This window comes from Nomascus leucogenys, chromosome X (genome assembly GCF_006542625.1).
Source record: "Nomascus leucogenys isolate Asia chromosome X, Asia_NLE_v1, whole genome shotgun sequence".
Classification (NCBI taxonomy): Eukaryota; Metazoa; Chordata; class Mammalia; order Primates; family Hylobatidae; genus Nomascus; species Nomascus leucogenys.
This window is the reverse complement of record NC_044406.1, coordinates 17,032,193-17,049,672: the sequence shown is the minus strand read 5'-3', so window position 1 is coordinate 17,049,672 and position 17,480 is coordinate 17,032,193. Positions and strand designations below refer to the sequence as shown.

The following is a 17,480-nucleotide window of genomic DNA, read 5'->3' as shown; positions in this document are numbered from 1 at the left end:
TGGTCTCGAACACCTGACCTCGTGATCCACCCGCCTTGGCCTCCCAAAGTGCTAGGATTACAGGCGTGAGCCACTGCCCAGCCCTAATTTTTGTATTTTTAGTACAGACGGGGTTTCTCTATATTGGCCAGGCTGGTCTTGAACTCCTGACTTCAGGTGATCTGCCCGTCTCAGCCTCCCACAGTGCTGGGATTACAGGCTTGAGCCGTCACACCTGGCCTGATCCTGGGCTTTTAAGCCGCATCCCCAGAGGACCTCCAGTGACTTGTTTCAATGAAGTGTTCTATTCTCAAATCACATCAATTACCATCTGCTGGGAAAGGGGATGGAAGGTGGCACATAAATTGTTGTGAGCTTTTAGAGAAGAATATGTTATACGTTGTGGAGACTTGTTACCTGCTCTAATTAGTACACTTATTCCATCAGTGTAAATAGCCATTTCCAAGTCTGTTACCCTTTCCTTCTCTTGACTAAGTTGTCTTTATTTCTGCACCTAGAGTGAACTTTAGGCAAAGTTTTTAATATACTGTGTTGGAAAGCGTTTTTGAAAATTTGAACCTTGGAGTTACTTGAATAAACCTGAATTACTAAAGAGAAACAATACTGATTGTTACCACATTACCATACATGGAGGTGCAGTGACTTTTAAGGGTATATGGGCTTTACAATGAACATATTCGGCTTCAAATCCTGGCCCTGCCACTTCCAAACTGGGTGACCTTGGGCAGGTTAATGTCAAGTATGGAAATCTGTTTCCTCATTTACAAAAAGGGGATAATAATAGTACCTGTTTCACTGGGTTGTTGTGAAAATAATAATAATAATAAAGCAAAACACTTGGGCATTGTGCCTGGCCATAGTAAGTGCTATGAACATTAAAAAGTATAAGCGCCAAATACTTTCATTCAGTCTTGGTAAGATTATAGTTGAAAGCACAGGCCACGAGTTTCCATGTCACTTAAGGAGACAGAGTGAAGAAGTGGTTGACACAGGACTTTTAAGAACGGAAAGCACTGACTTTCAGCTCCTACCCTTTGTTTAGACAGAGAAAGAAAACTGGGGAATATTTTTTCTATAAGTTACCACGAAAGCTAAGTTCTTTCCCTCCTGATTGAACATATACTCGGTTGGTGTTACCCTAAATGATGAAACTGAGGGCCTAAAACAGGGGTTAGTAAACTATGGCCTGTTTCTATAAGTAAAGTTTTACGGGACCACAGCCACACTTACTGATTTACATATTATCCATGCAGCTTCTGCAATACAAAGGCAGAGCTGAGTAGTGGTGACAGGGAACTGATGGGCCACAGAACCCCCAATATTTACCATCTGGCCCTTTACAGGAAAAGCTTGCCCACCTCTCCTCTAGAATCAAAAAACCCTTATTAAGCTGTCCATCTTTGCTTTCTCCATAGCACTTAGCACAAGATTGGCCTCTCTTCCCATCCTCCTCAAACATGACTAGCGACGTGCAAAGGTGACAACACTCAAGTATAAAATAAACCAAAGTTTTCAAAATGCCATAAGGGGAAAAAAGCTTTATAAATAGGAAAACAAAGATCAACATCATTAAGTTACAGGATTTGCCTAGTTTTACATTAATTTCTGTCTCTTAAACTGATTACAACCTCAAAGGTCCATCATCCCTCATTGGAATTCGAATGCATTCTTTCTTCCCAAGAAGGAACTAAAATGGAGCTGTTCGCAGTTCAAACACGAAGGACCACAGTGCTCAAGATTGGGACGGCCTGGCAGTCACATCAGTCAGTGCAAAATCTGCATTTTATTAAAGACATTTGGGAAGATCCATTCAAAAATACATTGTGCTCAGTAAAAATTAACCATTTCATGCTGATAATGAAGGTTATCACGGAGTAGATATTTGTGTAATATTTACAGCAACAATAGAAATTTTACATAAGTTTAGAATGGAATTACATGCCAGAAAAAACTTGATAAGATGTACCAACACATGATACAAAGAGTTATAGAAACACTTTACAAATGGTTCATAATTCACTTGTGAGGATTTAAGTATTCAACACTTTAAATTCAGTTTGGATTCAAAAATTAAAAAGATTAACAATCACATCACACCCTTGCCACAGTAAAAAGTATGGAATTACACTTTATATAATGGATTATAAAGTCTGTGCAATTAAGAATTTCCACTGATTCTTCATCTACCACATACTAGATGTCACATCATTCTGGCTTATCCCTATTTTTAAGAATGAACAGAGTCTAAATGTCACCCTGCCCTGTGTCTTCCCAGACACCACCTTCAAGCTTACTAGAGATTGAAGAAGCTCTGAATAGTTAGCTAAGTATATACAGAATAACTACCTGAATTCAAAATGGCACAAAGCAATTCTTGGAGATAGAAATTTGGGGCAATGATTTTGTTTGGTTTAATTGTTTCTGTTAATCAATCCAAGTTTACAGTGAGAATTTACTTCTTTTAATCACCGTATTACCCCTCTAGCCTGACTCGATCGGTGACCAAAGAGTAAACAAGGGGAGGGAAACAGACTGAGGGCCAGAATCGTTGTGTGTCTCTAGAGAAAACAGGTTGTCTGCAAGCTTTGCTTTCCATTTTGGAAAACCTAAGCCATGCTGGAGAACTTACACATTCTCCGGGACGATAAGCATCTTTTTTGTTTTGTTTTTCCGTGAAACTCTACAGAGTTTGAACTGGAGCTTTTGACAATTCTGGCAATAAACACTTTAGTCCCCACAACAGGGACAAAAGTCAAGGCATCTACCTTTTCTATTCCTGGGTTTCTTCTGATAAGACCTGAAGCAGAGCACTAGGACAAGCTTGTCTACCCCTGAAAGAAATCAGATCAGACTTTTGGGAAATTAAAATCCCCAACCAAAGGAAGTCCTGAGGAATTCTTAGCAGTCTGTCAAAACAGGGGGGATGGAGGAACAGATAAGGCCTCTTTCTCCCTGATACTCTGTGTTGGAAGAGTAACGAACAAGGCAACTTCTAATCTGCATACAACATGGAGACCGATTTTCAGATTCCAAAGGAGGATCGAAATAGGAACCAAGGATCAAATGGGGTTTCGAGAGCTTAACCTTGTGGGAAATGAAGGGCTTTAGAAGTGAAACTAGTTTCACTGCCACAATTTTGTTGGCCCTACAAATCCAGCGTGCCAACTATTACAATTTTTTTCTGGCAAAATGAGACAAACTTCCCTTAAATTTGGGAGTAAACAGGTGATGAATGAAAATGCAAGGCGGGTCATGATCATATTTAATAGCCTACAGTAAATACATGGAAAGGTGGGGTCAGTGCCCGGAGAGGAGAAAGGTGGAGCCAGGACCAAGCCTAACGCTGATGAATGAACAAACCACTGTGGGAAATGAAGATTCATGTAGTAACTGGCTCACACGAAAGCCTACCATTTGTATAGTACATTCAATTCACAAAGAAAAAAAAAAAGAATCGAAGGGGGCAGCAGGCCCAGAGTTTCCTAGCCACCCCACTTCTCCCACATCGCGTGTATGCAGATAGATGAGGGACTTCTTTTTCTTGTATGGTTTCTTACTCATCATTTCTGAGACAGAATTTTTCATTAGCTGAACCAGACCTCAAGATATTCTGTATCTCAGCTGGTCAAGAAGCAAAAGGAAGAAATCATAACTGCTTACAAGTTTGGTTTCTGGTTATTTTTGTAAGCCAGGCTTTTAAGTCTCTGAGAGGACCTTCTTGTGAGATTCTGGCCCTGGGAATTAGCGACAGGACACTTACAACCTTTGTACTGTCTTTTCTATGCCCCCTTTCAATAAAAACCAGAATTGTGGTTTTTTAAACCATAAGTAAGTTTTCTCTGCCTACACACTTTCTTAGTGATGAACTGAAGGAGGCAAGGAAATATTTCACTATTTTCTGACTTGGTTCAGTGTACCCTACCACATTCCAAAGTTCACAAAAGTATGAGTCTGTGGATCTTAGAACCCACATAGAGCTCAATATCCCACTATCATGCAGGAGGTAACGAACTTCTAGATAGAAAGCAATGCTCTCCAGGAAACATGTTCTGACCAGCAGAGAACGTGCAGATTTACTGAGTCCCAGCTGAGCTCCAGCACCGAATCACATTGAGCCATTGCCCTTGCTGAAAGAGTTCAGTCGCCACCAGGTCCCAGGTGAACAGAGATAGATCTTTCTACACACTTGAAAAGTAATCCTCTGGCCTTTGAAAAAAAGTTGTACACTATGAGTCATTCTCAATAATACATGGCTAGAAGAAAATAAATGGCTTTTTTCCTTATTTACTCTAAAGACTAGTTTAAGAAGTGAGGATACTATGATCTTAACTAAGAGGGGCTGGAAAGGGAAAATGGGATAGCATTTCCTAGTATAGTCCACTAATTCTCAGATTAGGAACATGCTAAACTGGCTAACTCTACAACCACAACATACTTTATAATACACGGCGTGACTAGAGACTGACAGCATAGCTCTGAGCTTAGAATTAAAGTACAACTGCATAAGGTGAATCTTAAAGCATGTTTTAAAACAGATTTAACCAAAGCATACAGCACAAATACTTCTATAACAGCTACATCACAACCACCAATACGGACTTTTTTGCTTCTAATTGGTCTGCCATATGCTAATATTTGTAAAGAGCTATTAAATGACTTGAATAAAAAACAAAGACATTTTCTTTCGGGAGACACAGCTAAAAGCCACGGATGCCTTTGAGCAGTTGGTAAAAATCACGCCAATCTGCCAGGCTGTTGCTTGCTTCTAAATATAAGCCTCATGGCTCTATGAAAGATTTTCTAAGGATGCTAACCTAGAATTTAAGTTCTCCAACACCTACAAAGTAACTCTGGTCTCCTTCCAAAGTATGCACCTTTTAGCAGGCCCAAGACAATGGAAACGAACAATAGGGTTCCAAGGATTCAGGAATAGTGGTCGAAGACTCTTAAGAGAATGTGATGTTGAAGAATTCACACCTGCAGTACTGTAGCCTGGACAGAACAAGGCCAGAGCCAAGCTCTGCAGACTGGTGGGCTTGGGATGGTGTAGGGCAGGGTTTCTCAACCTCAGCACTAGTAGTGCTTGGGGCTGGACCACTGTTTGTTTGGGGGGGCTGTCCTGTGCATGGCAGGGTGTTCAGTAGCATCCGTGGCCTCTAACCACTTGATGCCAGTAGCATACCATCACCCCCAGCTGTGACAACCAAATGTCCCCAGACATTGCCAAATGTGCCCTTGGGGGCAAATCTGCCCCTAGGTGAGAACCACAGTTGTAGAGTCAGCTCACTTGAGCCCCTCAGCATGAAGCACTACCTTTTGGTCTTGGGCTCTAGAAAGAGGCTAAATTTTAGAGCAAGACCAAATGAGGTTCAGTTAAAGTGTATTTAGAACTTTAGAGAGGAAAAATGAGGACGGCAGAGAAATAAAGGTAGAAAAACAGTGAAGCAGAGTTTCTTTTCCAAAGGAGATCAGTGATACTTTCATAAAAGTAACATAAGCTTTCATTCACCCTTTTTCTTCTTTAGGAAGTTACGGCCGATAATAGGACATGGATGTCATGAATTCCCCTTCCTAAAGAAAAGGCAAATTTGTCTGACTTTAAATCAAGTCCTTTCTACCACGGATGGCAATCTTTGTGATGTCAGTAATTCTTCATCAAGAGGGGAAAACAACAGTTAAAGGCTAAAAGAGGGCCCATTAGGTGTGAGAGAAAACTTTTTCATCCCCCTCCGTGAGCAGGAAGAGAATTGCATGCTAGAAATGCAGATTGTAGTTCACTTACAGCTTATTGGATGAAAAGTCAGAACAGACAAAAGCTGAGAAGAGGATTAAAGAGCTACCTCGAAAACACTGGTTGAAAACATTTGTAGATATCTGTAGGTATTTTCTGGCTCAAATCTGGGAAAGTACAAAAAGTACGTATTGACTCTTCAGCAATTAGGTTTACTTTGCTCTAGGTAGAAGGCAAATATTCTAGCCCTTCTTTGAAGAACCATCATGAATAGAAATGTTCTGCAAACATCTGAGATCCCAGTGTTAGCAAGGATGACAACATGGGAAACCAGCCCCTAGGTGACAACGAGCCTCGAATGCCACAGCATGGCAACGGGACCGTGCAGTTCCTAAGCGCATAGCACAGTGAGAAGTCTTTCCAGAGAAAAAAAGTGTAGTTTCTGGTTTGCAAGGGGGGAATACAAGGTAGAGATCTAGTATGAAAAAGAAGAGTTAAATACACACCCTTTTAGAGTCATTAGTGTCCAGGCGAAACTGCTGATGGTCCACCTCATTTGTATCATCAAGCAGCTGCCTGGGAAAAGCCAGAATTCAGAGCTACCCAAACAGTACTGAACTGGTGAAAGTAAGACAGAAAAAGAACTAAAGAGCATGCAAAACTGTTGGTTTGAGTCAAATTATTTCAATAATAGTACCCAGTCGAGTTTCATTTTAGTGCCTATTACACTTATTAAAATTAAATAAAAAGCACCTTAAAATGACCTATCTATATAATCAATACACATTATAGTATTTATATAAAAATGCAATATGTGCACAATTTAAGCTTCAGGGAAACTAGGACCTTAGTCTTTATAATCTTCATAATCATCAGAGCTATGATTCTCAAAATCTCGGGGGAGGGTTAACAGTAACAGCACATTTCGATTATAGCTGACTTGATGCAGGGGCTGACACTCAGAATTTGAGGACAAGTAATAAATACTGAGAAGTTATCTCTTTGAGGGGTGGGAGGGACCTTTAAAAGTATTATTGCTAAGAGACTACTTCCAAAAATCTACTACTACTGATAGATGACAGTGCTGAGGTGACTTCCCTCAAGGATGACCCAGAGGCATGGGAGGATAACACTTGACGGCCAAAGGGTTTGATGATACTTGGGAGTAACTTGGGAGCTGGAAGAGATCAAATGAGGGGAAGGTAGGTCCTGTTCTGGTGGGGGTTGTGTGTGTAACAGGTGTGCATGAAAATCTTGTCGTAAGTGGACAGCCCCAGGAAGAAAAAAATGGATAGAGTAATTTTTTCTCCATCTGGAATTGCTCCAGGAGCCTTTTAAATATGGTATTGGAGAGAGCAATAGCAAAAAAGGCATTCAGAAATAGAAATGCCACACATATATCTCACACCCCATCAGCCAAGAGTCTCCGGGACAGTGGACAATATTCAGGAGCATAGAGCTGGTTTGCAAGATCTGCAGACAGGTACCTCTTATGATCTCACAAGGAATGTTCACTGGCAAATCTTTGGTCTACGCTCTACACTAATGCTAAGTGGAAGAGCACATTCTCTCTACAAAGACCCACAAGTAATGCCTCAATCTATTCTCCCCTGTGTGCAAGTAACATCCCTGGACACAAACTGGAGCCAAGTGTGTGAGGATGGAAACCAGGCCTGCTGGAATTCTCACTGGCCTATCTGACTTTCTACCCCTGCAGGTTTGGAAAGAGATGCTGCATCTCGTCTGCTACCAAGGATCATGTCTAGAGGCTACTGCTGGGGCCTAAAAGTTGAGCAAGGTTCATACTGTTACAGTCACGTGTAGCCACAATTCAACTCCCTTTATTAGAAGTATAATACTCACTTCATATCACAAATGTATAAAAATATGGCAGATAGTGTCATAACGATACTTTCTTTAAATGAATATATTTATAAAACAGATTTACCATATATATATTTATATATAGAATAAAATACTCCTGATGCAATATATAAATGTTACTGTTTAGTTTTTATAGAAACTACTGTAGCTGTCCCACTGCTTCACAATGTTTCAAACAGCTCAAAATAACTTTACATTATAACATAAAAGATATGATTATAACAGTACAATATTAATTATAAATAAATGTTACAAATCCTATCAAATATGGAAGTTTAGAAAACAATTTAAGACATACAGTTCATCTGCTAACCCTTCAAAGGGATACTCTTGGATTACAATAAACCCCACATTTAATCTAGGCAGAAAAAAATATGTAGTAAGGGCATCGGTCAACACGACTTTCCTATCCCTTGCAGTGCCAGGACACATCCTGGCGTTCCCAAGTTCAACAGAGATTGCACTAAAGCTGGAATGTAAGGGGGAGAAACTGGCAAGAATTTCTTCTTCCTCAGTGGCACACTCTATCTATTCTCACACAAGACCTGTGGGGAGTGGCGATCCCTAAGGAACTCCTGTGGCTCTAAGATCCCTGACTAGCATTTGTGGCCGCGAGGAGCTCGACGGCCCCAACACATGCAATATTGCACACACCTTCATAAAGCTGAAAATATTGGCTCACCACTTGGCCCGGCCCATGCCCCAAGCCCAGCCCACCCTTTCCCACCCCTCCCCACTGGCTTGTCTGTCCACCCCTCCCCCCTACCAGCACAAATTACAAGGCTGTCTCTTTTAAATCATTCAGATTTGGCATTCGTGAGCGATTTGTTCTGTTATAGGGGTGCCCATTTGGCCCACTTTTGGCACCCAGCTGTTCAGAGTAGGAAGGGCCCTCTGTGGCACTCCTGGTCACAGAGGACACATGCCAACCAGGATCCATCTGACCTGGCAGCTGGAGGGCTGGCCTGCCCTTCGGTGCGGGTTCCTGCCGGATGTTGCTGCTCCCGCCAGAGGCCTGGCTCAGAGGGTGAATCCGAATTTCTGAGAAGGAATTTTTGGTTTGTTGAGCTGTTAAGGGCTGGAAGCGGGGATCTGAGGAAGCCGGGTGATTCGAGGCCGAAGAGAGATGTAACAACTTGCGCAGTGATTTCAATGGCTGGCTCTGAAAGAAAGGATGAGAATGCACACGGGATTCAAGTTAGAGCGACCATAAGGCTGGGGAGGGAAGGGGGCTTAGACGTGAGGTGAGTGGGCGTGGCCAGGAAGGGCAAGCATGTGCAAGGAGGAGCCGGTCCAGCCATATCTGTTCTTTGGGCTTTTTTCAAACAAGATTGTATTATTCTTTAATGGAAAAGCCTAGAAATCTAGATAAGACATATAGAGCTGGCATGGCAGCCAATCAAAGGCCCAGGCTCATCTACCTGGTTGCATCCTATCTCTAACCAGGGGATCTCATGCTTCAACCAGCAGGAAGGAGAAAGCAAAAGGTGTATGTTTCTCTGTTTTGAGAAGACTTCCCAAAGACTCCACAAAATGCTTCCACTTATATTTTACCAGCTAGAACTTAGGTACACAGCCATATCTAGCAGCAAGAGAAGCTGAAAATACGGCATGTTTTAGTTAGCAATGTACTCAACTCCAAGTCGTATAGCCTTTTTCGTTCTTATCTCCCCAATTTCCCTCTCTCGATATTGCAAAATTCAAATGTTCCCTTGCTGCACTTTTTTTTGTTTGTTTGTTTGTTTTTGAGAGGGGGAGGGTAACATTTGGGCATTGAAAATGCAAAGCACAAAGAAATATGCAAAACCCCACCAGAACTATCTAAAGAATTAATTCACAGGAGGCCTTCAATTCCTAACATGGGCTTACAGTGGTCCACCCTGCCTGTCTGTCTACGGTGCAGCTGGACATCCCCAGGTGCTGCATCAAGGAGGGAGACTGACTTCAGGGCAGAGGGGAAGAGCCTCAGAGCCGTCTGCTCACTGGACAACTCCTGAGCCTCATGCTCCTGAACGATGAAAGATGGCTCAATCTCCTCTTCCTCGATCTCGGAAGAGACATGGAAAGCACTTGGAAATTCACAGCCAATCACGACTGCTGGACTTGGCCACTTGGGCTACAACCCTAGCCTTGGGGCCCCTCTGGGGCCAATTCTCAGAGTACCTTTGCTATAAATGTCATGGTATCAGGGACATGCATTTAAGGGCTCAGCAAAGTTTGAATAAAATGTTGACAAACTCAAGGAACATTACAAGATTTGAAGGAACTAGGCACTGAAACCCAAGGTAAATGGCTTCAGAATTGACTCAAGTAGATATCGTTTCAGGGGAAAGTATTCTCCGTCATCATTTCGAAGTCTTCCCAAGAAAGTTTTGTGCCCCCTACAGGAGGTAGCATAGCACACTGTACACTCTAAGTGCTCAAAAGTGGCTTTTTAAAAATAATTAAATTGGTATAACACGATGAGACTCCTGGTGATTTTTATAGCCTTGACCACATGTAACTATCAAGCAATTACAATAAGCTGCATTCAGCAAGAGCTATAAAGTTATTTGAAAAGAGCTTCTAGCCTGGGCAACAAGGCGAGACCCCGTCTCTATAAAAAAATTTAAAAACTAGCCATGTATGGTGGTGTGTGTCTGTAGTTCCAGTTACTCTGGAGGCTGAGATGGGAGAATGGCTTGAGCCCAGGAGGTCAAGGCTGCAGTGAACCATAATATTGCCACTGCACTCCAGCCTGAGTGATTAAGACCCTGCCAGAAAGAAAGAGAGAAGAAAGAGAGAGAGAGAGAGAGAAAGAGCTTCTTGGTAAAAGAAATGGTTTCACAAAGAAAGTTCTAAAGCTCTCTATTCTTTTTGTTTTGTTTTGAAATTGGGAATAGAGAAGCAGGCCCTCACTCAGAGGCTTGTCTCTTTAGTTTGCATACATAGCCAATAAACTTGGATATTTGGTTCTCTATGCTTCCACCACCCCCAGCTTATATTATGTTGGAAGCAGAAAATATAAATGGCTGGGGCAAATAGAATGGGAATATGGGGAACTTCCGTCAGCAGTTCTATGCAACAGCTTACAGTTAAAGAGTAAACAGAGGCTGGGCATGGTGGCTCATCCCTGTAATCCCAGCACTTTGGGAGGCAGAGGCAGGTGGATTGCTTGAGCCTAGGAGTTTGAGACCAGCCTGGGCAACATGGCGAAACCCTGTCTCTACCAAAAATTCGAAAAATTAGCCAGGTGTGGTGGTGCACACCTGTAGTCACAGATACTTGGGAGGCTGAGGTGGGAGGATTGCCTGAGCACAGGGAGGTCAAGGATGCAGTGAACCGAGTTTGTACCATTGCACTCCAGCCTGGACAATGGGAGTGAGGCCCTGTCTCAAAAAAAAAAAAAGAAAAAAAAAGTAGTCCATTCTCCCAATCATAGAAATCTGTGACACAAGAAATCACAGACACAAGTAATCCTATAGCCTCAAAAGCTCTGTAGGATTGTCAGAAATTATAGTGCAGAAGAATAAAGGATTCATAAAATACTCAATATCAAAAAACAAATGCTCATTATGGGATACTGAAAAGATACATTACAAAATTTCCAACCAAAATAGTTGTTTAAAGGAGATAAACCTCAGATACCTGAAAAATTTACTGATTCAGTTTCTTATTCCTCCATTATGGAAGATAAATGTGACTATGTAATACAGTCTAATATGCAGTTCCTAATGTAACTGTTTGCCTGTTTCCTGTCAAAAATAGTATGGATTTCAGGAGTTGAAATGTTCTTTCAAGAAAACTTATCATACCTGTCTTTCAATTTGTATGCTATTACTTTTAATGAAACCTTAATCTTCCCACCATCTGTGTTCATCCTGCCTGAAATCTTATGGCATGCCTCATTTTTTACCATGAATTATGGTTCTTTAACACAGCTCAGCTCTTTCCTGGGCTGTATTTGTGGGCTGGGACTACATCTTCAATTGCCTCCAGCTAGGTGAAGGCTAACGGAAGCTTGCATCTTTCCCAGTAGAACATGGGTCACTGAAGCAAGATTCATCCTGGCTCACAAGATACATCTGGCTATAACTGAGGGTCTATTTTGAGGAGGTGCTCAGCCTTACTGTAACATTGAGAAGCTAAGTTTTCTCTACCATGCCCTCCCCGCTCCTCAGGACAGTTACTGGAGAGTTGGAGAGTCTAAGAGTGCTGCAGGATCCACTCACTTGGGTCTGTAGATCTGAGATCTTCTCGGGGCGCCACTCCTTTGGTCTGCTGCTTGGAGTGCTAGTAGAATGAATGGATTTCTGCAACGTAAGAAGATCAGGGCTGTCGGAATTGGGTACCTAGAGCAAAATATGGACAAGCATTCAATAAGCACACTGATAAGCCTAATTAAGATATGCAACCACACCCAAGAGGAGAACCAAACTAAAAAGCAAACCAAACCAAAACTCAAATAACCCAGTAAAAAAAGAACCCCAATCTCTCCCAATGTTCACAATGCAAGTGATGCTAGTTAAATTCTTCTGCCCTCTTAATAATTTTCCCTGCATTAGGAAAAATTGGCAGATGTCATGCAGCTTTGTTAAACCTCAACCCTTAAAGCATTCCCATGCTGTTAGTTTTATTCGCTGTAAGAGAGAGCAGTTAAATTGGGCTGTACCAGGAATTGCTGTCGTATCCTCATTCCATATTGCAGTTAGGTTATGAACCAGTTCAATAAAACAGAAATTTTTTCCTGCTGGGAAAATGATCCAAACACTGTATTTGGTAGTACCAAAGAAGTCTGGTAGGCTTTCAAGGATAGCAAAGTGAGAAAGTATGGTTTGGATCATATTCTCAAACCATTGTCTGATATACCTGGATCTATCATTACGTACTAGAGAAATGCTGGAAATCTGTGCCACAAATTCCAGATGAATGCAATTGCTCTATTCACCAGTTTGGTGAACACAGAAGAGTAATGTCAAATGCCAAGCAAAAGCCCTGGTTTTAAACTGACCAGCAAAAGCTCAAGCCAGACAAGGAAACAAGCTGTTTTTTCAAGGAGCCTGTTAGCTCATTCAATTTGGTCAATTCAACTTGGCTTCAAAAAGACAAATTGCCAATCAAGTGTTAACAAACTCTGTGAGTCAAATGCAAAGACATTTGTTAACTGTAAATGTTAATAGAATTCCTTACATAAAATACAGGCTTTTATAAATGTTATCTGCCCATAACTGGCTAATCAGACAAGACAAACTAGCCTTTCACTAGTTTGTTTGCTTAATAGACTTTGTGCTTCAACTTTCTCAACTGATTCAGAAGAATGGCAATGAATTTATATTCCAGTGAATTTATGGAACTGGCTCACGTACTTAACTAGCATAAAGAGAATATGACCTCATGAAAATAAGACATGCTGTTGTCATCAGTAAAACAAGTTTACTGGAGCAGTTTTCAGGGCTACCATACATAAAAACGGGTACCATGGGTGGAGTGACTACAGGAAGCTTTTTCAAAGAAGAACTATGCTTTAAATGATTCTTTGAATTAAAAAGAGGAAAGAGGGATTTCTTGATGCTTGGATTCTCCCCGTTGGTGGAATCTGTCTGCAATATAAGATACAAATAAACTAATTGCAAAAAAAAAAAAAAAAAAGTGCTCTTATTGAAACTACTAGCCCTTGGAAGCCCTCAAATTGCTAAATATTAACAGTCACTGAAAGAATCTCGGTGCTGTGCATCTATAGAGGTTCTGTGCCAATTCTCACCTGGATGTGAAGATGTCAGTAATGCAAATTCGAGACAAGCACAAACTTCTTCTAAGTATATAATGTGAGATCATGATCAATACCTCTAGTAGGAATGCCGAGAGACCTAGACACACCTACTCACATTAAGCTTACAAAACAAATAATTTTTACTATCAGAAATATGATTATAAAGAACTGTGTTAAAGAGCTACTGATAAACTTCAATCTTCTCCTAATTGCTAGAGAGGACTTCAGCAAGTAAAAAATCTACCATGTAATTTGCCTATTAGGAGAAAAAAAATCCCAACATATTGGAAACCCTCTCGAATTTGGTCAACTTTTAAGCCTGAAAACATCACTAGGAAGAGGTATTGATCACTGTGGTGGGATACTAATGTTGAGTAAGAGGCCTTGTTCTGTACTGCTAGAAATATTTACCCAATGGAAAACATCTAGCACAATTCAGAATACTGGTTTTCAAAGGGAAGAAACAGAAATTTCAATATTTAAATGGAAGCATCATCACAAATTGAGATACTAACTAACTAGGATACAATTACCAAGTTGGCAAAGTCACCATATGCTCTGAGGACTTATGTAACTCTGGATATGTAACCAAAGCCAGATTTCCCAAGGCAGCTTCCAGATTTGCTTGAGTCAAAGCAGGCACCTTTACAATACAGAATCATTTTTTTTGGCACCACTTTTCCCTGTTTAGGATATCTCAATTGTCAGAGAACTAGAATGTCTATGAAGGTATTCAGGTATTTAGGTAATCTTTTAAGGGTATATGTAAAAAGAGATTTGAGTAAAACATCTCATAAATTTTCTTGTTCCAATGACAGGAACCCTGAGGAAGAGTTTAACTTGCATCGCTGAAGAGGCCAGAGGAGAGCTCCTAAAGGCTCTCCACAGAGGCAGGTCCATGGTATAAATTGAGCCTGGACTTGGTATTTAGGAGAACGCAGTTCTGGTTCTCCCAATTGATTATGTGATTTTTGGGCTTTGAAGCAAGCACACAACTTGCTTGGGCTCAGTTCCTATACTAGTGAATAAAAAAATTCAACTAGATTTAGGATCCACCTCAGCTTTAACATGTCATGCATCTCTATGTACACTGGGCATCAGATTTTCATTCTTTTGGAATCTTATGCAAAGGCCACAATGCCTTAAATCTTTTGAAGCTTATTCTATGTAGTTTCTTTTTCCTGAGTTCTAGAAAGTGAAAAACAATTAACTGTTTAAATGCTCATTCAAAGTAGGCAGAGTTAACCCAATGTCAGGCTTAGGACTCTGAGGTTTGGAAGGCTGTACTGAGCGCTCTTTGGAAATCCCAAAGCCCTTAAATTTTATTTTTCATTTAATTAAAAGATGCAGAGGTACAAACAACTTTTGGGTTGGTAAAGCTTAAGGCATTATGGCCTATGCAGAGATATTCTGCAGCTACTTTAATATCAAAAAGGAAACTTATGAAAACCTAATAAAAAGTTGAAGTTGAGAGGATGTTAGAGAATGGTTATTTTCCTTTTTACTCTAATCTATACTACTAAAATATCTACAATTTAACTAAATTCTGAATAATAAAGTCAGTCAACATGTATACTCTACTTGTGCCACAGTGAGCCAGGGACTTTAGGTTTAATATTGCTCTACAGCAAACATCAAAATCTAAATCTATATACAAAAACACCTTCAATTCCTTAATCTTTCCTACTTTCTACCACTTAATCACCCCACAATGCCAGGAGACCTGTGGTTTAGAACAAAAACCACAAAATAAAAATAACAGTGGTCAGGAGGTAGCCAAAGTTTAACGCTCATGATAGAGAAACATGTTCTACAGACAATGATAAAAGTTTTATTAACACTTTAAACATTTTAAGTATTCCTAGGTTAAATCAGGCCTGTTTGTTCACCCAGTCTAAGTAACAAATGTAGTAGTATCTGAGTGGCATTTTGATTTGACACTTTAAAAGTAGGCTTCAGTTAAAAATATGGGCAGTTTTTTTAATAACTACTTCAGAAATATTATGCAGCCATTAGGATTGAAGATAATAAAGTATTTATAGTAACATACATATTCTGTGCATGTAGATATAGATAGATACACTGTTAAAAGCCAGAATACAAAATCGTACCAAATGGACTGCTCTAATTTAAAACTTAAAAAACAAAAACAAAAAACAAAACCCCACCTTGTTTCCACAAACATATGCATAGGCTAAACAGCTAGAGGAAAATATACCAAAATCCTAATACTAGTTGTGGTGGGGTATTAAGATTTAAAATGATCTTTTTCTTTTTCTCAAATTTTCTATAATGAACTCATATTTATTTTATAAGGAAACATATAAATTTAACAAGCAAGCAAGTGAAAGAATGATCTAGAAAGATTATCTGGGAAGGTATGAACATTTCTAGAACATCTGTGGGATAAAAATGCTTACTTCAGGTTATTTATACACATTGCTATGAACATCTACCTAATCTACTTCCCACTGAGTCATAATTCTATAATTTTCATAATAGAAAGGGCCTCAGAAACACTGGGTCTAATCTACTAAACTTATAGATGAAATCAGTGAAATCCATCTGAACAGGCCATTTTGATTATGTCTTTTTCCTCTTCAAATAAATAAGAATAAATTATGTATGAAGTAAAACTAGAACCAAAACCATTCAAAATGGCTAACGAGGCCAGGCACAGTGGCTCAAGCCTAGCACTTTGGGAGTCCTAGCACTTTGCGAGGCCTAAGTGGGCAGATTGCTTGAGCTCATGAGTTCAAGACCAGCCTGGGCAACATGGTGAAACCCTGTCTCTACGAGAAATACAAAAAATTAGCCAGGTGTGATGGCGTGTACCCAGTTATTTGGGAGGCTGAGAAGTGGGAGATCACTTGAGCCCAGGAGGTAGAGGTTGCAGGGAGCTGAGATCACACCACTGCACTCCAGCCTGGGCAACAGAGTGAGACCCTGTCTCTAAAATAAATAAATAAATAAAAACGGCTAACTCTACCTTGTTTAGCCTTGAAGTTGTCATAAAGAAAAGGGGGATGCAGCCTCATCTAGGGGAAGAACTACTCCTGCTGCTGTCCTACAGGCCGGGTTTCCCCAAGGTTCTCATGTCACTAAACCAGCAGGATCCTTGCTTGGGTGGTTCAGCGAAGTGACGTGAACGGTCCCATGGAGCCAGCTCTTTGTTCACGCAAAGGGCTCCCAGGAGATAAGGTGCATTCCAGCCCACAGTGCGATCAAAAGGCAAACATATTTTCCTTCTAATGCAAGCCCTAAAATCCCAGATACGATCTTTGTGACTATACAACTCAGAAACACACCTGTCAACGTAGGAATTCTGTAACCAGCCGGGAGAGAATAAGGAATGATGGTTATTTACAAATTTCAAGATTTAAAAGTAAACCAAAACCCATTTCCTAAGTTTTTGCATATCTTTAAATCCCCAGAGAGAAACAAATTCCGTGTCTTCAAAGTTTTCACATTAATGTAAACCCACATAGTTAAGAAGTATATTGAGAAAGGCTTAAAGTGTTCTCTGTCATCCAAATTAAATTTCTTCTATTCCTGGAGATTCTGTTGAATGTAGAAAAGGCTCTGTTGAGAGGATAGTTGTAAAGAATTTCAGAAAGAGACATAATACGGGGCATAAATGTCAAGTCTCAATAAGAAAACAATCAACTTTGATTGCCAAGTGTAAAGTGTAAAGTATCCATTGAATAATGCAGAAACATGTTATTATATATAGAAACTGGCCATCTACTTACTGTTTGAGATTTCTTCTTTTTCTTTTTCATTGACCTGAAAAATCCTTGCTTCTCTTTTTCCTTGAGTTGCTCTGAATGACTAATATTTTCAGGACTTTTCCTAAATGAGAAGACATTTTTATCATATTGATTTTTCAATCATTTTCTTGCCATTGTGTGACAAATATAATAAGGACTGAAAATGCATGACACTAGGTTCGTATAGCCAGGAAGAATCAAACACTTGGGTAAAGAGCCTCTAAAAAAGCACAGGAGGAACTGAATTTAATCAGCCATGGTTAGTGATTATCCTCTGGCACAGGCTCACTCAAAAGAGCAATTTGAGCATTATATGACCTGTAACTGTTGCTGCAAGACCATCTTC

General features: G+C 40.3%; 1 protein-coding gene across 3 annotated transcripts in view; it reads right to left on the bottom strand.

The window, feature by feature from the left end:
• Positions 1 to 1,523: 1,523 nt before the first annotated feature.
• Positions 1,524 to 17,480, bottom strand: part of CDKL5 (cyclin dependent kinase like 5) — a 208,295-nt gene continuing 192,338 nt past the window's right edge. For 2 of the 3 annotated variants that reach the window (XM_030807633.1, XM_030807634.1), the window contains exons 16-19: positions 17,117 to 17,216; positions 13,072 to 13,194; positions 11,827 to 11,946; positions 1,524 to 8,777 (exon numbers count right to left, since the gene is read on the bottom strand). In XM_030807633.1, coding sequence (XP_030663493.1) covers positions 8,391 to 8,777; positions 11,827 to 11,946; positions 13,072 to 13,194; positions 17,117 to 17,216 — 730 coding nt within the window. In that variant the 3' untranslated portion in view covers positions 1,524 to 8,390. The remainder of the gene's footprint in view (positions 8,778 to 11,826; positions 11,947 to 13,071; positions 13,195 to 17,116; positions 17,217 to 17,480) is intronic. The other variant, XM_003261114.2, reaches the window with a different exon arrangement.